The sequence below is a fragment of the Acipenser ruthenus genome, chromosome 6 (genome assembly GCF_902713425.1).
Source record: "Acipenser ruthenus chromosome 6, fAciRut3.2 maternal haplotype, whole genome shotgun sequence".
In the NCBI taxonomy this organism is placed as follows: Eukaryota; Metazoa; Chordata; class Actinopteri; order Acipenseriformes; family Acipenseridae; genus Acipenser; species Acipenser ruthenus.
The window spans coordinates 38,930,228-38,948,293 of record NC_081194.1 but is presented as its reverse complement, the minus strand read 5'-3'; the positions used below and the strand labels follow the sequence as shown (position 1 = coordinate 38,948,293).

Genomic DNA, 18,066 nt, shown 5'->3' with positions numbered 1-18,066 from the left:
ATATATATATATATATATATATATATATATATATATATATATGTGTGTATATATGTGTATATATATTATATATATATATGTGTATACCATCCATCTTCCTCTGGATCACATTCCAGAGGTTTTCAATGGGGTTCAGGTCTGGAGATTGTGCTGGCCATGACAGGGTCTTGATCTGGTGGTCCTCCATCCACACCTTGATTGACCTGGCTGTGTGGCATGGAGCATTGTCCTGCTGGAAAAACCAGTCGTCAGAGCAGAAGGAAGCAAGTTTTCTTCCAGGACAACCTTGTACTTCAGTTTTTACTTCAGATATTTCAGTTTTTTATTTTTCTAAAAAATATTTCCCAACATAAAACCAATGTCACCTTACAATATTTTGAGTTTCAGTGTTTTAAAATAAAATATCAAACAGAACGAAATTTCAATGTACCATTGTAATTCAGTAATATGAGAGAATTGGTCAGGGGTCTGAATACTTTTGCAAGGCACTGTATGTATATATATATATATATGTATGTATATATATATATATATATATATATATATATATATATATATATATATATATATATATTATAGTGTGTGTGTATGTATGTATGTGTGTATATATATATATATATATATATATATATATATATATATATATATATATATATATATATATATATATATATTATACAATCTCACTATGTATGTGTATGTATCGAGCTAGCAAGCAATCCTTGTGGAATTGCTGAGAGCACACTCGTCTCCACCGTCACTGTTAGTAGTGTCACCGACCACTCCGTCTGCACCCTTGCAGACAGTGACTGATGAGACAGATGACATGCTCTCCATCGCTGCCTCAGAGGAGGTGGATAATCAGCTGGTCCTCCCATCAGATGATGCAGAGTCTGACATGCCAGTGGCACAGCTCTCGCTTTCGGCCGAGCTTATGCCGTTAATGCAGCAAGCGACTGCAGTGATACAGGTGCCCTGGCCTGCAGAGCAGACTGAAAGGCGGTCTATTTATGATGAACAGCTGACAGTTACCCCTGCTGTCCCTCCAGTCCACCCGGACTTCCTGTACGAGTTACAGTCGACCTGGGAACATCCTGCCAGACTGTGGCGGTTTCCCGTTCAATGGATGCACTGTACATGGTTTCTGGTGCTGACAAACTGTGTAGAGGCCCCCATTGCTGCACTTGTTCCACCTGCTAACTTGTCCTTGCTTTCCAAGGACGCAGTATGTCCAAACAAGCAATGCAGAGTGACCTGAGGTCATTCTCAAGAAAGCATATACAGCTAGTGCTTTCTTTGCTAGGCTGGGAAGCTACAACAGCATGCTTGTAGCTTACCAGGCCCATCTTATCAGGTCCCATTGCTGACACCCGCAAGCCCTCGTCTCTCCAGTTAGTGTTGAGCTTGATCTCAAGGAACCTGCTCAGGCTGTCCAAGCTTAGTGAACAAGCTATAGGCAGGAACCTGGCAGTGTTGGTGGCTGCACGCAGATAGTGTTAGCTCTCCCAGGCACGAGTGCTGGATGGGGATAAAACGGCCTTGCTGGACGCTGTCACCCCAAGCCACACATTTGGTCCGGCGGTAGACGAAATGCTATAGCATTCGCAGCATGCAAGGGAATCCACCAGGGAGTTGGTGCGCCTTCTCCCAAAGCGCCCACCCCCACCACCAAGCCTGCAGCACAATGGCACCCTAAGCCACAGCTACAGAAGAAGCCAGCGCCACAGGCTGCTGCTGCTTTGGGCAGCCCTGTCCGGAGACAGCCTGCTTCTGCTTTTAAGCTCCCTGTGCCTAGACAACAGACACAGGCTGCGCCTCAGGCAAAAACAGCAGCCCTAGGATATTGCTGCCACAGGCCCAGGGCTTTTTCTCCAGAAGTCACTTAGACTACTGGAAACCGTGCACCACAGACCCCTGGGTGCGCACACTGTGGTTACTCGCTCCAGTTCTAACACGGCCCTCCTCCTTTCCGGGACATGACAATAACAACTGTCATGGACTTTCAAACCGGTGCCCAGATGGCTCAGGAGGTAGCAGCTTTGCTGCAAAAGCTGGCCATTTGCATAGTAAGACCCTGTTAGCAAGAATGGGGGGTTCTACTCCAGGTATTTTCTAGTGCCAAAAAACGGGATGGTGGCCTCAGGCCGATGAACCTGTATCTGAGTCGGTTCAAGATGCTGACTTCGCAACAGCTGTTGCAGTCCATCAGGCTAGGCAACTGGTTCACCACAGATTTCCACATCCCAGTAAAGCCAGCGCACAGGGAAATACCTGAGGTTCGCCTTTCAGGGAACAGTGTACCAGTGCTGTGTCCTAACGTTCGTTCTCTCTCATTTTTACGAAATGCATGGAGGCTATACTAGTCCTATTGAGACTCGGAGGTATGAGAGTCCCCAATTGTCTGGACGGCTTGCTCATCTGCGATGAGTCTCCAGCAAGGGCACAGGAACACACAGAGCTTGTCACCAACCATCTACATTGGTTGGGCCTGAAGGTAAACCATGCAAAGAGCCAGCTAACACCCACCCAGGTAGTAACCTATCTGGGGGTGTGCCTGGATTCAGGACACATGTTGGCGTTCCAGACGTGGTGCTTGTGTCGTGGTTTTGAACCCATGACAATCCCTATGGCAGTTGCACTGCAATTTTTACAAGACCTTTTTGATGAAGGGAAATCTCCTTCTACTCTAAAGGTCTATTTGGTAGCCATTTCGGTATGCCATGTACAAATTGATTCAGTCTCCCCAGGAGCTCATTTCCTGGCGGGGCAATTTTTGAAAGGCACCTGGCGGCTTAGACCACCGGTGAAGGATTTAGTTCCTCAGTGGAGGTTAAATGTAGTGCTTAATGCACTAACAAAACTTCCATTTGAGCCCATGCATTCAGCTGAGCTCAAATTCCTGTCTTTCAAGACAGCTTTCTTACTTGCCCTCACTTCTGCTAAGTGGGTGAGTGAAATGCAAGCATTGTCAACCTCGAAAGCTTGCCTAATTTTTGGCCAGAATGAAGGTCACCCTTCGTACTAACCCAGCTTTCCTGCCGAAGACCACCTTGGTTTTCCACATTAATCGGTCGGTGGAATTGGAGGCTTTTCATCCCCCTCCTTTCCAATCTGACAAGGAGTGCCAGCTCCATATGCTTTGCCCAGTGCGGGCGTTAGCATACTATGTGGAGAGGACTAAAAGCTGGACGCAGTCGGAGCAGCTGTTTAAACAGCGTCTGTCCAAATGGTTAATAGGCACAGTACAGACTGTGTATGAACTGGCTAATCTGCCCCCGCCTGAGAAGCTCACCAGCCATTCCACCAGAGGTCAGGCGACTTCATGGGCGTTGTTCCACCGTGCATCTATTCAGGACATATGCAGTGCAGAGGGTGTGGGCTTCCTCCCATACGTTTCCCAGGTTCTATCGACTGAATGTCGTGGACCAGCAGAATCCTGGTTTTGGCACAAGAGTACTGAGGGAGGCTTCCCAGTCCACCCTCACGTCACAACATTAGAGGTGAGTCCATTTTAATGTTATGTTGGAACATTACTGTCACACAAGCGGTGACAGTAATGTTTTAAGGTTGCGGGGTGGAGCCTCATCAGCGCCACCCTGCTCTAGCGAGAATCTTTGGTATAGAGTTTTCAGTTTCGGTGTCTTAAAGGGAAACACCCATTTTGTAATGGTTAACATTCTTATTTCAGGGAACCAGGGTTATGATATTAACCTAATGTTCTTCTAACACATGTTTGCTAGCAGTGATTAGTATAGAAATTGACTATACCATCTACCTTACTGAGTTTGAATCTACTCCTCCGCGTCTTGAAAATATTTATTTTAAATTGCAGGCCATTTCAGTAATGGCTGTCTCTCGGGAAGGAACTGCTCGTTACTGGCCCAGCCTGGCACATGAGGGCAGCTACTCTGATACAGCTGTAGACCTTTGTGGCAACCTCAGCAATTTCCTAATTGCTTTGAAGGTAAGTTAATCTTTTCTTCATAGAAAATAGAAGAAAATCTATCTAGTATTGCTCATATGGAATTGCTGTGCTTTTTTTTTCCTATTAAACACATACTTAATCAAAATATTTCTACTTCTGCCATCTTTATTTTTCCCCTAGGGAAGTGGATTTGTATTGTCCTCCTCCAAAAATCATCTAGTGCGGCTTGGTCCAGACAGTTCTGGAAAACTGCAGCAGCGCACCTTACAGCAGGGGCAGGGAGTCCTGTCAGGAATCGGACGCAGGGTATCCAGCCTCTTTGGTATGCTGGCTACTCCCACTGATGTCACAGTAAGTCTTTCAAGCAGATCTTTATGGGTTGTACTTGTGATTTTACCAATATGTCCAATGATAATTTAAACATGCAACAAAATAAATACCAATCATTATAGGTTTTCAATAGGTTTTGGAGTATGTGGCACTTACAAGGTAGTAGGGGGCACCAATGTCATCCGGCGCATAGGCACATTTTTTGCACGGTTTAAGCATGTGTTAGACCTAGTAGTGGTCTGCTTGTAGTTTCTGACAAAGTACTCCATTAGGGCAATGAAGGAGCTTTATTTCAGTACTGCCCACAGCAGCGATGAACAAGAAGACAAATTTACTTTATCATCAAGGCCCCTGCAATACAAGACTGGCTGGAAAGAACTGGCATTTTCTAAGAAAAGCGATGAATAATCTGATACAAAATATTCTTTCACTCAAATTAAATGTACACCTACTGCTTTAAATCGTACAAGTTATACAGAGTAGTGTGCAAACTGTGGGACCTCCCCACTAGAAATTACCTTTGGAAGCTATAAACAAACTGGAATGTAAGCAAAGTCTGCATTTTATAGATGTTGACTGCACAGATATCTGGGAGAGCAGAAATAGATCTACCCCCTCTGGTTCTCCATAATAGGAGGCAGGGACCCGCTGCCAATAGATGCCTTGGCACACCAGTGGTCAAGGCAACTGTTATATGCCTTCCCACCTCTAGCCCTGCTCCCACTTTCTAGAGAAAATCTGGCAGAACAGGGTCAAGGTGCTCCTAGTAGCCCCTTATTGGCCCAGGAGACTGGTTTTCAACCTTGATGCAGCTCCTGAGCGGCCAGCTGTGGAGTCTGTCCAAGCGCTGTGATCTGCTCAGTAAGGCACTGGGGACTTTATGGCATCCCGGCGCATATATCCTGCAACTGTGGGACTGGCCCCTGAACGGCTGCATATCAGCCATCTGGGGCTTTCTAATAGGGTCATTGACACCCTGCAGAAGGCCAGAGCACCATCCACGCATTCCCAGTACAGGTACAAGTGGGGTGTTTTTCTGACGTGGTGCTTAATGTACTCATGAAACCTCCATTTGAGCCCATGCATTCAGCTGAGTTGAAGTATTTATCACGCAATGCGGCTTTTTTGCTTGCTATCACTTCCGCAAAGCGGGTGAGCGAGATGCAGGCATTCTCTCTGTAATTTTTAGAGACCAGGACTATGGTTACACTCCGTACCAATCCTGCCTTTTTGCCGAAGACAATCTCGGCATTCCATGTCAACCAGTCTGGAATTGGAGGCTTTCCATCCACCTCATTTCTATTCTTGACATGGAGTGACAGCTGCATACACTCTGCCCAGTGCAGGCCCTGGTGTACTACATTGACAGGACAAAAAGTTGGAGGCAGGCTGAACAAGTTTTAGTCTGCTATTGGGCAAAGTCCCATGGTCAAGCCCTGTTTAAGCAGAGGCTGTCCAAATGGATAGCAGACATGGTCAGAACTGCCTATGAGCAAGCCAACTTGCCCCCTCCAGAAAAGCTCACTGCCCATTCCTCCAGGGTATGAAAGAACATAAGAACATAAGAAAGTTTACAAACGAGAGGAGGCCATTCAGCCCATCTTGCTCGTTTGGTTGTTAGTAGCTTATTGATCCCAGAATCTCATCAAGCAGCTTCTTGAAGGATCCCAGGGTGTCAGCTTCAACAACATTACTGGGGAGTTGGTTCCAGACCCTCACAATTCTCTGTGTAAAAAAGTGCCTCCTATTTTCTGTTATGAATGCCCCTTTATCTAATCTCCATTTATGACCCCTGGTCCTTTTTTCTTTTTTCAAGTCAAAGAAGTCCCCCGGGTTGACATTGTCTATACCTTTTAGGATTTTGAATGTTTGAATCAGATCTCCGCGTAGTCTTCTTTGTTCAAGACTGAATAGATTCAATTCTTTTAGCCTGTCTGCATACGACATGCCTTTTAAACCCGGGATAATTCTGGTTGCTCTTCTTTGCACTCTTTCTAGAGCAGCAATATCCTTTTTGTAACGAGGTGACCAGAACTGAACACAATATTCTAGGTGAGGTCTTACTAATGCATTGTAGAGTTTTAACATTACTTCCCTTGATTTAAATTCAACACTTCTCACAATATATCCAAGCATCTTGTTAGCCTTTTTTATAGCTTCCCCACATTGTCTAGATGAAGACATTTCTGAGTCAACATAAACTCCTAGGTCTTTTTCATAGTTCCCTTCTTCAATTTCACTATCTCCCATATGATATTTATAATGCACATTTTTACTGCCCGCATGCAATACTTTACACTTTTCTCTATTGAATTTCATTTGCCATGTGTCTGCCCAATTTTGAATGCTGTCTAGATCATTTTGAATGACCTTTGCTGCTTCAACAGTGTCTGCCACTCCTCCTATTTTTGTGTCATCTGCAAATTTAATGAGTTTGCTTACTATATCAGAGTCTAAATCATTAATGTAGATTAGGAATAGCAGAGGACCTAATACTGATCCCTGTGGTACACCACTGGTTACCTCACTCCATTTTGAGGTTTCTCCTCTAATCAGTACTTTCTGTTTTCTACCTGTTAGAAAACAGAAAACTTTGTGGGCTTTATTCCAGGGCGCATCTGTCAAGGACATTTGCAATGCAGCATTTTGGGCTACTCCCCATACCTTTGCTAGGTTCTACAGACTTAATGTCGTGGATCCTCAAAACCCTGTTTTTGGAACTAGAGTGTTAAGTGCTGCTTCTCAGTCAACCCTTTCAACACAGGCATAGAGGTGAGTTTCTCCCTGAATTCTTTAGCCCTAGCAACTTGTTACTGGGGTTCTGTATGGTAACGCACAATCAGCCTCTCTGCTTAGCCTTGTAGCATTCCATTCATTCTGCAATATTACACTTGCGACAGCTTTGGTACACTTACCCATACAGTAACTGTTACATTTCATACTTGAAAGGAAATATTAGGTTATTATCATAACCTGGTTCCCTGAAATAGAAAAGCAACCATTAACCATCAAGGTCCCTGCGTCCTTATCAGGCTTGAAGGACAAATTAATGTTTTTGCCCTCGGGAGCAGGCCATGACTGCGTCACAGGTTCGTCAAATAGCTTTGATATATCATATTCAGGTTTCGCACCTTAAAAGGTAAATACCAATACTGCAATGGTTACATTTCTATTTCAGGGAACCAGGGCTATGATAATTAACCTAATGTTTGCATATATCTGCAAGTCTTGCTCCTGTGCTGAGTGCCTCTACAGCAGTTGGTTTCTTTTATTTTATTTTTTCTATATCTCTGATCTATACACAAACAAGAAGCCATGTGATCAGTGGTTTAATCCAGGGAACTTGCAGAACAGTGAATGAAATGTGAAGTTCAGGGGATGGAAGTAGAAATCTACAAGTCAACAAGTGTAGAGAGAAAGATACAATCAGAGTAAAATATGTCCATCACAATTGTTTGTTTCTTTCAAGGAAACTACATCTAGATTACAGTTCATGGTCACTTTAATATTTGTTTTCATCACAAATTAAATAATTTATGTTTAGTATTTTCTTTTTAAGTTTTGTTTTTATTCCAGCTCCACAGCATGCTTTGGGATAAGGAGAAGGATTGCCTGTATACCCTAACTAGCAGCAATGTTAATAAATGGGAAGTCGATGAAAACTCTGAGCGGCAGGTATTCAGCTGGGACATAAGCAGAATCCTCAAAGAGAACATTTCTGATGCAATCTGGGTAAGAACCAATTTCTTAACTAATACTGTACTTGAAAAGAATGTACTGTATACAGAAAAATACCAGGTGTATTTGGTACAGTAGAACCTGTCGTATCTGATCCTGTAAGATACAATACCGTCTTAACGGAAGAATCTCTGGCATTTGTCATTTACACATGCTGGTACCAATTGAACAGTACAGATGGAAACTGATCAATGCACATTTTATTTGTCTAAAACAGTCCATTCAACTCTAGCAGGACAGATACGTTCAGTTGCATATAAAAACCAAACGCTAGAAAAGACAGGAAGAGTATTGCTGCAAACCTGGAGGCAGTCAAATATTGTGTGTTTTGGAAATGCAGTTTCACCTTTTACATGCTAGCCGTAGCAAAGTTCCCATAAAACATAACAACAAAGTGAGGGATTAATATAATTAAAGTTAAAGCGGAAATAATATTTTTTCACATCGCTGACATTCAAAAACGATTTGTGTTTGTGTGCACATTTTGTTTGTTGTACCACTTTTTTTTTTTTTTTAAATCTGTTTTGTAAATTGCCAAACACTGTTACAGTGCTTTGTTTTTTTTACTGATTCTTTGTCTAGTATAGGTGCAGTACTGTACTTTGGTGGGACACACTGCTGTAAAATTTAAAACAATCAGATGCTGTCAGTTTCTTCCCATGTACATCATAGACTGGATATGTATAAAGATAGTTATGTTAACACTTAAGTTGTTGCATATTGTTGAGTATATTATTCGAATAAACCTGCAGTCAAAATTGTGAATTGCATCAGTGAGGGGTCAAACTTGAGTGGAAACAGGTGCGCCGTTCCCTTTCAAGTACGAAATATTTTCCATTACACAATGGTTTAACCTATTATGCCCAATTTCAACAGAACACCTCTACCAAAGCTGCGTATTACACCCGCAACGTCAGCACACCTGTCTCTGCCCCCACAGGAGACAAAACTGCGTGCAGGACAGTGCTCTGTGCCATTTTCTATTTCAGCCTTTCAGCTTACACAGAGTGTGACCCAGGATTCGAGAGAGTGAAAATCCGCCATCTTTGACCAGAAGCAGTCAGATAAGCCTGTCTTATTTTATTTCTGCTTGTTTTTTCCCCTTGGGATAAATTTGGGATAAACCGCAGAAGCAAAAAATAGTTTTTTACCGTGCGTCTCTTTTCCCGACCTTCTGGCCAGCGGCAGCACGGGCTTGCCTGCTCCTGCACTCCGCAGATTGGTGACACAGTATTATATTAATATTATTTATTCTGGCTGGAGTTTTATTAGTCTTCTTTTTTACAAGCATATTGTGAATTTAAACTACGTTTAAATATATGTTGTGGTTGAAACGGCTGTATTGGTGATTCTCCCTTTTTTTTATTCCAGGTGCTGTGCGCGCGGCTTACTGCTTAAGCAGCGCAGCAGTCTCGGCTCAGACTTGCTTGCAAGCCAGCGCTCCTGGACGGGCACTGTGTTTAGCTCTTGGGCTGCACGGACTAACTAGTGGGCTGTATCCCAACAGTTAGAGAGCTTTGCTCTGCTGCCCATGCCACAATAGCGAGCAGCTTGGGCACCGCTTTGTGAAGGCTTGTCTGTGGGAGAGAGCTGTTAGCAGGCGCTCTCAGGTTCTTTCATTGCATCCCTGTGTTGCTGTCACGTGCAGTTTGCTTAGGCCCTGCCAGTACCATACCATACCGTACCGTGCCTCTGTGCACTGTACCGCACCGTAGTACACCATACTGTGCATACCATACCGTATCGCATCCTACTGTATTCAGTACCGTGCACAGTGTGCATTACTACAGTCTTGCTGCAACTATGCCTGGGTTCCATTCTTGCACGACCTGCACAAGCATTTTGCAGAACCTGATCCCTCGACCTCCTCTCAGAGGGACATGTCTCCCTCACTGCAGCGTGCGGCACCTCTGCTGGTGGATCATGCTCCAATCAGTAAACCGCACAGAGGTAGAAGCCCCCCTCCCCCTGCCCCGAGGCGTCCCCAAGCAACCTGGCCATTAAGATCCAGATGGATCGCATGTGGGAAGACATCTCAGCCCAGAGCCAGATCTTGAAGGCACTGGCTGAGACATGGCCTGTGCAACATGCCCTTGCTCCCCTTGTGGTGCAAGCGGTTGTTGCAGTGCATGAGTGGGTGCAGGGTGACTCCATGTCCCTCACTGCCTCTGGGATTCCCGAGGAGCTAGAGGAACCTCAACTGGAGGAGCTGGAGGAGGATGGGCCACTCGCGCCCCTCCCCTTCTCCGTAGAGCTCACAGCCTTATTGAAAAGAGCCACCATAGCACTGGAAGTGCCGTGACCCGAGGAGTCCGAGCCAAAGTGCTCCATTTTTAACAGGCCCTCAGATCCCTCTAGAAGGACCTCCATGTCCCCTGTCCACCCGGAAATTATGCATGAGGTCCACGACACGGAGGAGTTGGGGCTTGCCCACTTTCCTCCTGTCATGGCATCCATTGCCTCTCTTGTACAAGGCACACATTTGGCGGTCCTGTCCAAAGAAGCGTCGTGCTCTAACAAATAGTGCAAGGTCACGGAGGAGATGTTTCAAAAGGCCTATTAGGCAGAAGCTCTAGCTACCCGGCTGGGTAACTACACGAGCATCCTGGCGCCTTACCAGTCGACACTTGTGTAGAGCTTTCAGTGAGTCACAGGCCCCCCAGCGGACGTTAGAGAAGCTGAACCAGGTCACTGACCACTTGCTGCAGCTGTCCAGGCGTTAAGTTCAGCGGTGGACAAACAAAGTTTCCAGCAGGGAGGCGAATCCACCAAAGAGCTGGTTCGCTTGCTGCCCAGAAAGGCTCCTCAAACCAGGAAGCAAACCGCGCCTTGGCGTCCTAAGGCTCAGCAGCCCCAGATGGCGCATTCTCGACCTGACATGTCAATCTGTTCTTGAGGCGCAGGAAATTCAATATACTGACAATGAAACAGCTCTTGCAGTCTGTCAGACCAGGTTCACTATGGTTGACCTGAGAGACGCCTGCTTCCATGTCCCGATAAGACCCTGCCACATCTCCACCTGTCGGTGTCCCGACACTGTATGGAGGCTGTTTTGTGGTGGAAACAGCCAGCTCCTGTGTAGGTGTGGTGTTGGGCAGTGTCACCAGGCAAGAGGTGATCACCACAGACGAGGAGTGCAAGGTGTGTGGCAGCCCTCTTGGGTGTAGCTACACAAATGTCCTGGAGCTGCTGGCAGTTTTTCTGACCTTGCACAGTTTCTTACTTGCCATCACCTCTGCTAGACGCGCAAGATGAGATGCAGGCATTTTCAGTGGCAAAAGCGTGTTTTTTACGGAGACTAGGACTAGGATTTACAAATCCAACCTTTGTGTCCAAATGCCTATCGACCATCCATGTCAATCAGTCTGTGGAATTGGAGACTTTTCATTCTCCACTGTTCTAGTCAGATGAGAAGCGTCAGCTCCATACGCTTTGTCCGGTTAGGGCACTAGCGTATTACGTTGACAGGACAAAAAGTTAGCGGCAATCTGAGCAACTGTTTATATGTTTTGGAGCTAAGAACCAAGGTCCAAGCTCTATCCAATTGGATCGTGGAGACAGTCAAGATTGCTTATGAGCAAGCCAACTTGCCCTCTCCCAAGAAGGTCACAGGTCATTCCACCAGGGGTCTTGCTACCTCTTGGGCGTTTTCAGGGTGCTTTGGTCTCTGACATTTGCGATGCAGCGGTGTGCTACTCTTCACACCTTCACAAGGTTTTACAAGCTTAATGTCCTGGATCCTCAGAACCCTGACTTTGGAACCACAGTGCTGACAGCAGTATCTCAGCTGGATTCAGAGGCGCATGCATGAGGTAATTATGCATTCTGTGGACGTTACCATGCCTTATAACTATGGCAAGCCATCGGTCTCACCAAATTGGCTGTTCTGCAAGTCATGTCCTTGCGACGTCTTGGGTATACTTGCCTATTGTGTAATGGAATACATTTCATACTTGAAAGGGAACGTTAGGTTATTATAACCCTGGTTCCCTGAAATAAATGTTTCCATTACAATTATTTTGGTTGCTGCGTACATTACATGCAGTAGGCTGAAGAAAATGTATGGTACTGAGCTTCGTCCTGCACGCAGTTTTGTCTCCTGTCGGGGCGGAGACAGACATGCTGACATCACGGGTGACAGATGCAGCTTTGGTAGAGTTCAGTTGAATCGGGCGTAATAAGGTAACCCATTGTGTAATGGATACATTTCTATTACAGGGAACTAGGGTTATGATAATAACCTAACAGTTTCCAGGGCTGACGGTAAGGGTTTTATCAATGACCTGTCATACTATAACAAAACCAATCAATCTGACCTGTGTTTAATCTCTAGGGTTCTGAAAGCAATTATGAAGAAATTAAAGCTGGTGTCAATGTTAAGTACCTGGATTTACAACTCGGCCAGTAAGTCTAAACCTAGTTTCTTGTGTTATGGTTTTCAAGAAGTGTAGATGGTGGTTCGGTTTTGATCACTTGCCTGTATTGATAACTTAAATATGATTTACTAATACCGGTTTATGTACTTTGTTGTGCTCCATATTTAGGACTGTTTTTTGGTCACGCTTTATTTTAAGGGCCGTTTTTTAGTTTATTAACTGTTAACAAACATTGTTATTTTTTAGGTTGGGTAACAATTTGAACTGATTTCATATGATCAACTGGGTATTGATCATCCACAGGGCTCTGGTGTTTGATTGATCATCCACAGGGCGCTGGTGTTTGCAGTTTTAGCTGGCCTATTATACATTATTTACTAACAGTTAACAGAAAATAAATAATGTACATTAACATGTATATTAGCTGTTTGTTAGCAGTTAATAAACAAAAAAAGGCCCTTAAAATAAAGCGTGACCTTTTTTTTTATTCCATCTACTGCTATGGTATAAATGATGTGTTATTAAAGCAAAGTTAATTTGGATTTGAGAAACACTGAAATCATTATTTTATAATTTTTTTTCTACCCTTCTTACCCTTATTCTCTCTCCTTGTTTAGTTCAGCTTTTCAATTCTAAAAAGTTTTCCTAACTTTGAAATGTGGTACAGCGTTGTCATGTCTGCCTGCATGTATTATAGACCCCAAACCTCTTTGTGCTTGACAGATAAGGCTAACCACTATTGTAAAGGTTTTAAAAATCCAACAGTGCATGTTAGTCTCTTTATTTCTATTGACATTAAGTAATAGCTATACAATACTGACATATGCTGCTGCTTATAAATGTAATAGATACCCAATATGTGTTAATCAGAGAGTTACTGTCTGTCAGCAATTCATAAGGGTAGAGTTGTGCTATTGTGTGGCTTCAGAGATTTTTGAAAGTCAGCAAGGTATATAAGAAACTGCTCAACAATATGTTGGAGGAGAGATAATTTGATATAATTTTAGCCACACCTAATTCCACCATTCCTGTAAAAATAATGAAAATAGTTTTAAATGCACGCGCACGCGCACACACACACACACACACACACTTTCTTTTTGAATGTTAAGCCAGCTATGATGGAACTGTATGCAATTGTTAATGTCCTCTGTTATATTGCAAGGGATGGACTGGTAATTCTGGCAGCAGCATGGCATCCAAGAGACACCCCCTGTGTGGCTTACTATTCCCTGGTCACAGTGGAGGACCAAGGTTCTCCTATGTCTGATGAGCTTTCTGTGGAGGTTACAAAGTACAACCCTCCTTTTCAGGTACAAATTTGTAATCCATTGTGGGGGAAATTGTGTGTGTGCCACATTTTATAGTTATATCTTGAGAACTTCACCTATAATGTTGTATATTGTGTTTAACCCTTTTAGTGCTGCATGCTATTTTCTTTTCTTTAAGGCCTAAAGGTTAGTTGATCACTTTTATGACCACAGGGATTTTTAATTATTCAGTGTCTTAATTGCCAGTTGCATCAAAACACAGCAAGACTGAGCACAGAACCAGATAGTTAAAATCATATCTAATGAACCCATCACCTATCCTATTTAACATGGTAACATACATATTGTCTGACATGAGTATGAAAATCATAATCGGTGCTTATTTATTAATAAAATGCCACAATCTGTAATCTGCATTTCCCTGTCATTGTCACCGGGTATTATTATTTATTATGATTATTATAATATTATCCCAATGATGCAGGAAAGCTGTCACTCAAACAGCTTGAATGCAATGTACTAAACATGTCCTGAAAGAACACTGGGTGGAGATATTTTAAATCAGTTGATTCCAATGAATCTCAGAAGCTGTCAAGTTTGTGATGTTATAGTTAAAGGGTCAGACCCACAGTTTTCATCCACAGTTTCAGACAGAAGCATCAACTGGTATTGGTCAGAGCACAGTGTGTGGGTGTGGCTGCTCACGGTAGGAAGTGCGATATACTTTTTTTTTTTTTCTGCAGGCTTTTAGTTATGTTAATGCTGTGTGATCATATGTTCTGTGTTTATTCATGACCACAGTTTATGTGCTTGGGGCTTTTTATCTACGCTTTCTTTTCTCCACATACCGGTAATTAATATATAGGTCTGCATACAGTGCATGCGGTATAGTATAGCATACAAGCTTTTACATTAACTGCATTTTTAACAAAAATCTACATAGCATCTAGGTAACAAATTATTTAATAGTTGTGTTTTCTGTTAGGCCATGTGTCTGAAACAAGTATGTTGCACATTATTATTTACATTTTCTTTTGAACCTAGTCTTGTCTATTTATGTACTAAATAAAATATTTAAATATAAATTAGCTTTTCAAGGTTAGGTTGTCAATTTATAATATTTTTAGTAATACAGTAGTTTTTCATGTTAACAATATTGTATTTCATGCTTACGGTGCAATATGAATAGTGCTGTACAATTTGTAAAAAACAGAATTTTAGCTTAAACACAGATTTATAAATGTAGGTTTTATTGTAGCATGACTTCTTAATACCACAAATTTTGCAAATCCACCCATCAGTGCATGTATATAAATTTGCAAGTTGCTATTTAATTTACCAGTGTAACTAAATTCAATTCTGAAAGAAGGTATTACTTGTCAATATACATACAACAGGTAAAATGTTTGTGGGGTGTGTTCAGTTTAGATTTTCAAGAAACAAAAAAAAATCAATCTGTGTCTGTCAACTATTGTTCTGAAAAATAGGTAATCATAATCAACCCAAACACTACCCAACGCATTCATAAACTCAACTGTATTATGTAAAATTGTAAGTGTGGGGGCATTCTACATTTGTACTCATGTTAAGGGTAACAACATGGTTTCTGACCAAAACATTGACAATATGTCTTTATTTATTTATTTTTTAACCCTTTTGCCCACATGTTAATGTATAAAGTCAGCCTTTATCTTGTATGTGTGGGATTTCCAAAGATGCTCATTAATTGATGGCCAACTCCAAAGAAAAAAAACAGTTAACCAGTGTTTCACCTGTTTAAATGTGCAATTTGAATCAAAAGATTACAGCATGTCAGCTGCTATGGTTCCTGCTAAATGTAATGCTGTAGCTGGTTTTATACTCAGGATTTAGCTTCCAAACACAATACATTACACAAGACCTTCTCAAGCTGGCTGCCCACAAAGTCACAGGAGAGTAGACAATACTCTTCTGCATGCAAAGTCACAGGAGAGTAGACAATCATCTTTCTTTTGCTTTACGGTACTTCGGGATGAATTGAAGGTACATTAAGTGACAGAAAAGTGCATTTAAACACAAATATTATATGTATACAAATATTACTTGATCATAAACAGAATTTGCATCTCATTTTTAGAAGTTGTTTGGATTGTGTATACTACAGTATATTCAAACTCCTGTGAACATATCTTAGAGAAAGTTCCAGACTGGGTCCAGGTGAGGTGATTAATTACAGAGTAAAATTAAGTTTCACTTCAGCAAGAGCACATGCTTTGAGTCAATTGTTCTGTAAGTTGGATAATTTTGATGTAATTTAACAGATAGCCATCGCAAACACTCTGTTATCTAATTTAACTTTTTCATTTCAGTCTGAAGAGCTGCTGAATTGTCAATTTGTGCTCCCCCGCTTTTCTGGTCAGGCTGCCTACCTGTTCAATGAAGAGCTGGTCTTTGCCTGTTCCACTGGCACAGGAAGAGGGGCTGTGCCAGAAGAGAAGATACCTTTCAGTTTCCCAGGTAGGTAGACATTCTTTCTGGTAGTGTTGTGATGATAGTGGCATTTTCATGTTTTCAGTTTTTTTTTTTTTCTTCAAAAAGTAGATCAGAATGCATGCATAATACCTGCTGTGTTTTATGATGTCATGATAGACTGGTGTCTATTTGCAGGGGACAGGCTCTTGGGAGCAGGCTGCTGTGCAGATCTGCCTGTCTTCTTCTCTAGGAACAGTGGGCTACTTGCTGTGGTTGCCAGGGAGAGTGCTTCCATACTACCTGAGGACATGGAAGATTCACTGTCCTCTTCTGTAACAGGAGCAGCTGTAGAGGTAAAGATATCAGATTTAATTAACTAAATAAGACCTTCTGTATATACTGTCCCATTGAATTAGGGTTGTTTTTGTTTATGAAAATTATATTTCTGATGCTTATAAATGTAATCGGTGTAATCTGTACCCTTAGCTATACTGATGTACTAAAGAAACACAACACTCGGGTCTAATGGATTTAATCAAATATTTTAAACCAGGGCTTTAAAAAACTCGGTCCTGGGAACCCCCTGTGGCTGCTGGTTTTCATTCCAACCCAGCTCTCAATTACTTAACTACACCCTTAATTGAGCTCTTAAACAGTTGCAGTTCAAGTTACTTATAAAATGTTATAGCTAACTTGAAATATGCAACTGTTCAAGAGCTGAAAACAAGTAAAAAGGTCTAATTAAGCAAATTATTAGCTCAATTAAGGGTGTAGTTAAGTAATTGAGACCTCAGTTGGAATGAAAACCAGCAGCCACAGGGAGTCCCCAGGACAGAGTTTGAGAAGCCCTGTTTTAAGCCATTTTAAACCTAGTGTGACAACTCTGGGGCTGTTTGACAGTGTCATTCTTATTCTGGACTTTTAGCCCTGTCCTCTAGTGTATAAAAAAAAAAAAAAAATGTCAATCGTAGTATTGTCGTTTAAACAGGTCAGTGTCTTTATTCACAAAAGTGTAACAAAACAGCAAACAAAACAAAAGCCTAGCTCCGTCTTGGAGTTACTAACTAAACTGTGACGTTTCACTGTAATGACAGGGCAGCTAAGCTGCTTACCGGCTTCTTCAAAAACAAAACAAATTCTTATATGGATTCGTTATTATTATTATTATCATTTATTATAATTTATTTCTTAGCAGACGCCCTTATCCAGGGCGACGTAGTCGTAAACAAAAATACATTTCAAGAATCACAGTACAAGTAATAATACAATTAAGAGCAAGATAAAAATACAATGACTTTGGTTCTAGCAAGTACAAGTATGACCAAATATGATTCAATAACGGAGCAGATAAGTGTCAGTGATAGTTACATCAGGATATAATTAAATACAAAATACTACAGATTAAACACTAACACTTGTGACAGATTACAGTACTCTAAAGTACAGGATTAAATGCAGTAAAATAGGGGGCAGATAAGAGCAAGTAAAGCGCATTTAAAGGAAGAGTGATAAATGTCCAGAGGGAAAAAAAAAGGAGTTCTACAGGTGCTGTCTGAAGAGGTGAGTCTTGAGGAGGCGCCGGAAGGTGGTTGGACTGGGCAGTCCTGACATCTGAAGGAATGTCATTCCACCACTGCGGGGTGAGGGTGGAGAAGGAGCAGGCTCTGGAGGCAGGGGAGCGTAGAGGAGGTAGAGCCAGTCTTCTAGTGCAGGAGGAGCGGAGAGGTCGGGCGGGGGTGTAGGGAGAGATGAGGGTCTGGAGGTAGCTGGGTGCAGTCTGGTCAAGGCATCTGTAGGATAGTACATGAGTCTTGAACTGGATGCGAGCCTTGATCGGGAGCCAGTGGAGTGAGCAGAGCAGTAGAGTTGCGTGGAAGAAGCGAGGCAGAGAGAGAGAACACCAGGCGAGTTCTGGATGAGCTGGAGCGGACAGGTGGCAGATGCAGGGAGGACAGTCCAGGAGGGAGGCAGTAGT

General features: G+C 42.5%; 1 protein-coding gene across 1 annotated transcript in view; it reads left to right on the top strand.

Moving 5' to 3' along the window:
* The window catches only part of nup133 (nucleoporin 133), a 97,045-nt gene that overhangs the window by 24,547 nt on the left and 54,432 nt on the right, over positions 1 to 18,066 (top strand). The window contains exons 5-11 of the mRNA XM_034018696.3: positions 3,833 to 3,964; positions 4,106 to 4,276; positions 7,832 to 7,987; positions 12,327 to 12,397; positions 13,535 to 13,682; positions 15,989 to 16,136; positions 16,287 to 16,444. Coding sequence (XP_033874587.2) covers positions 3,833 to 3,964; positions 4,106 to 4,276; positions 7,832 to 7,987; positions 12,327 to 12,397; positions 13,535 to 13,682; positions 15,989 to 16,136; positions 16,287 to 16,444 — 984 coding nt within the window. The remainder of the gene's footprint in view (positions 1 to 3,832; positions 3,965 to 4,105; positions 4,277 to 7,831; positions 7,988 to 12,326; positions 12,398 to 13,534; positions 13,683 to 15,988; positions 16,137 to 16,286; positions 16,445 to 18,066) is intronic.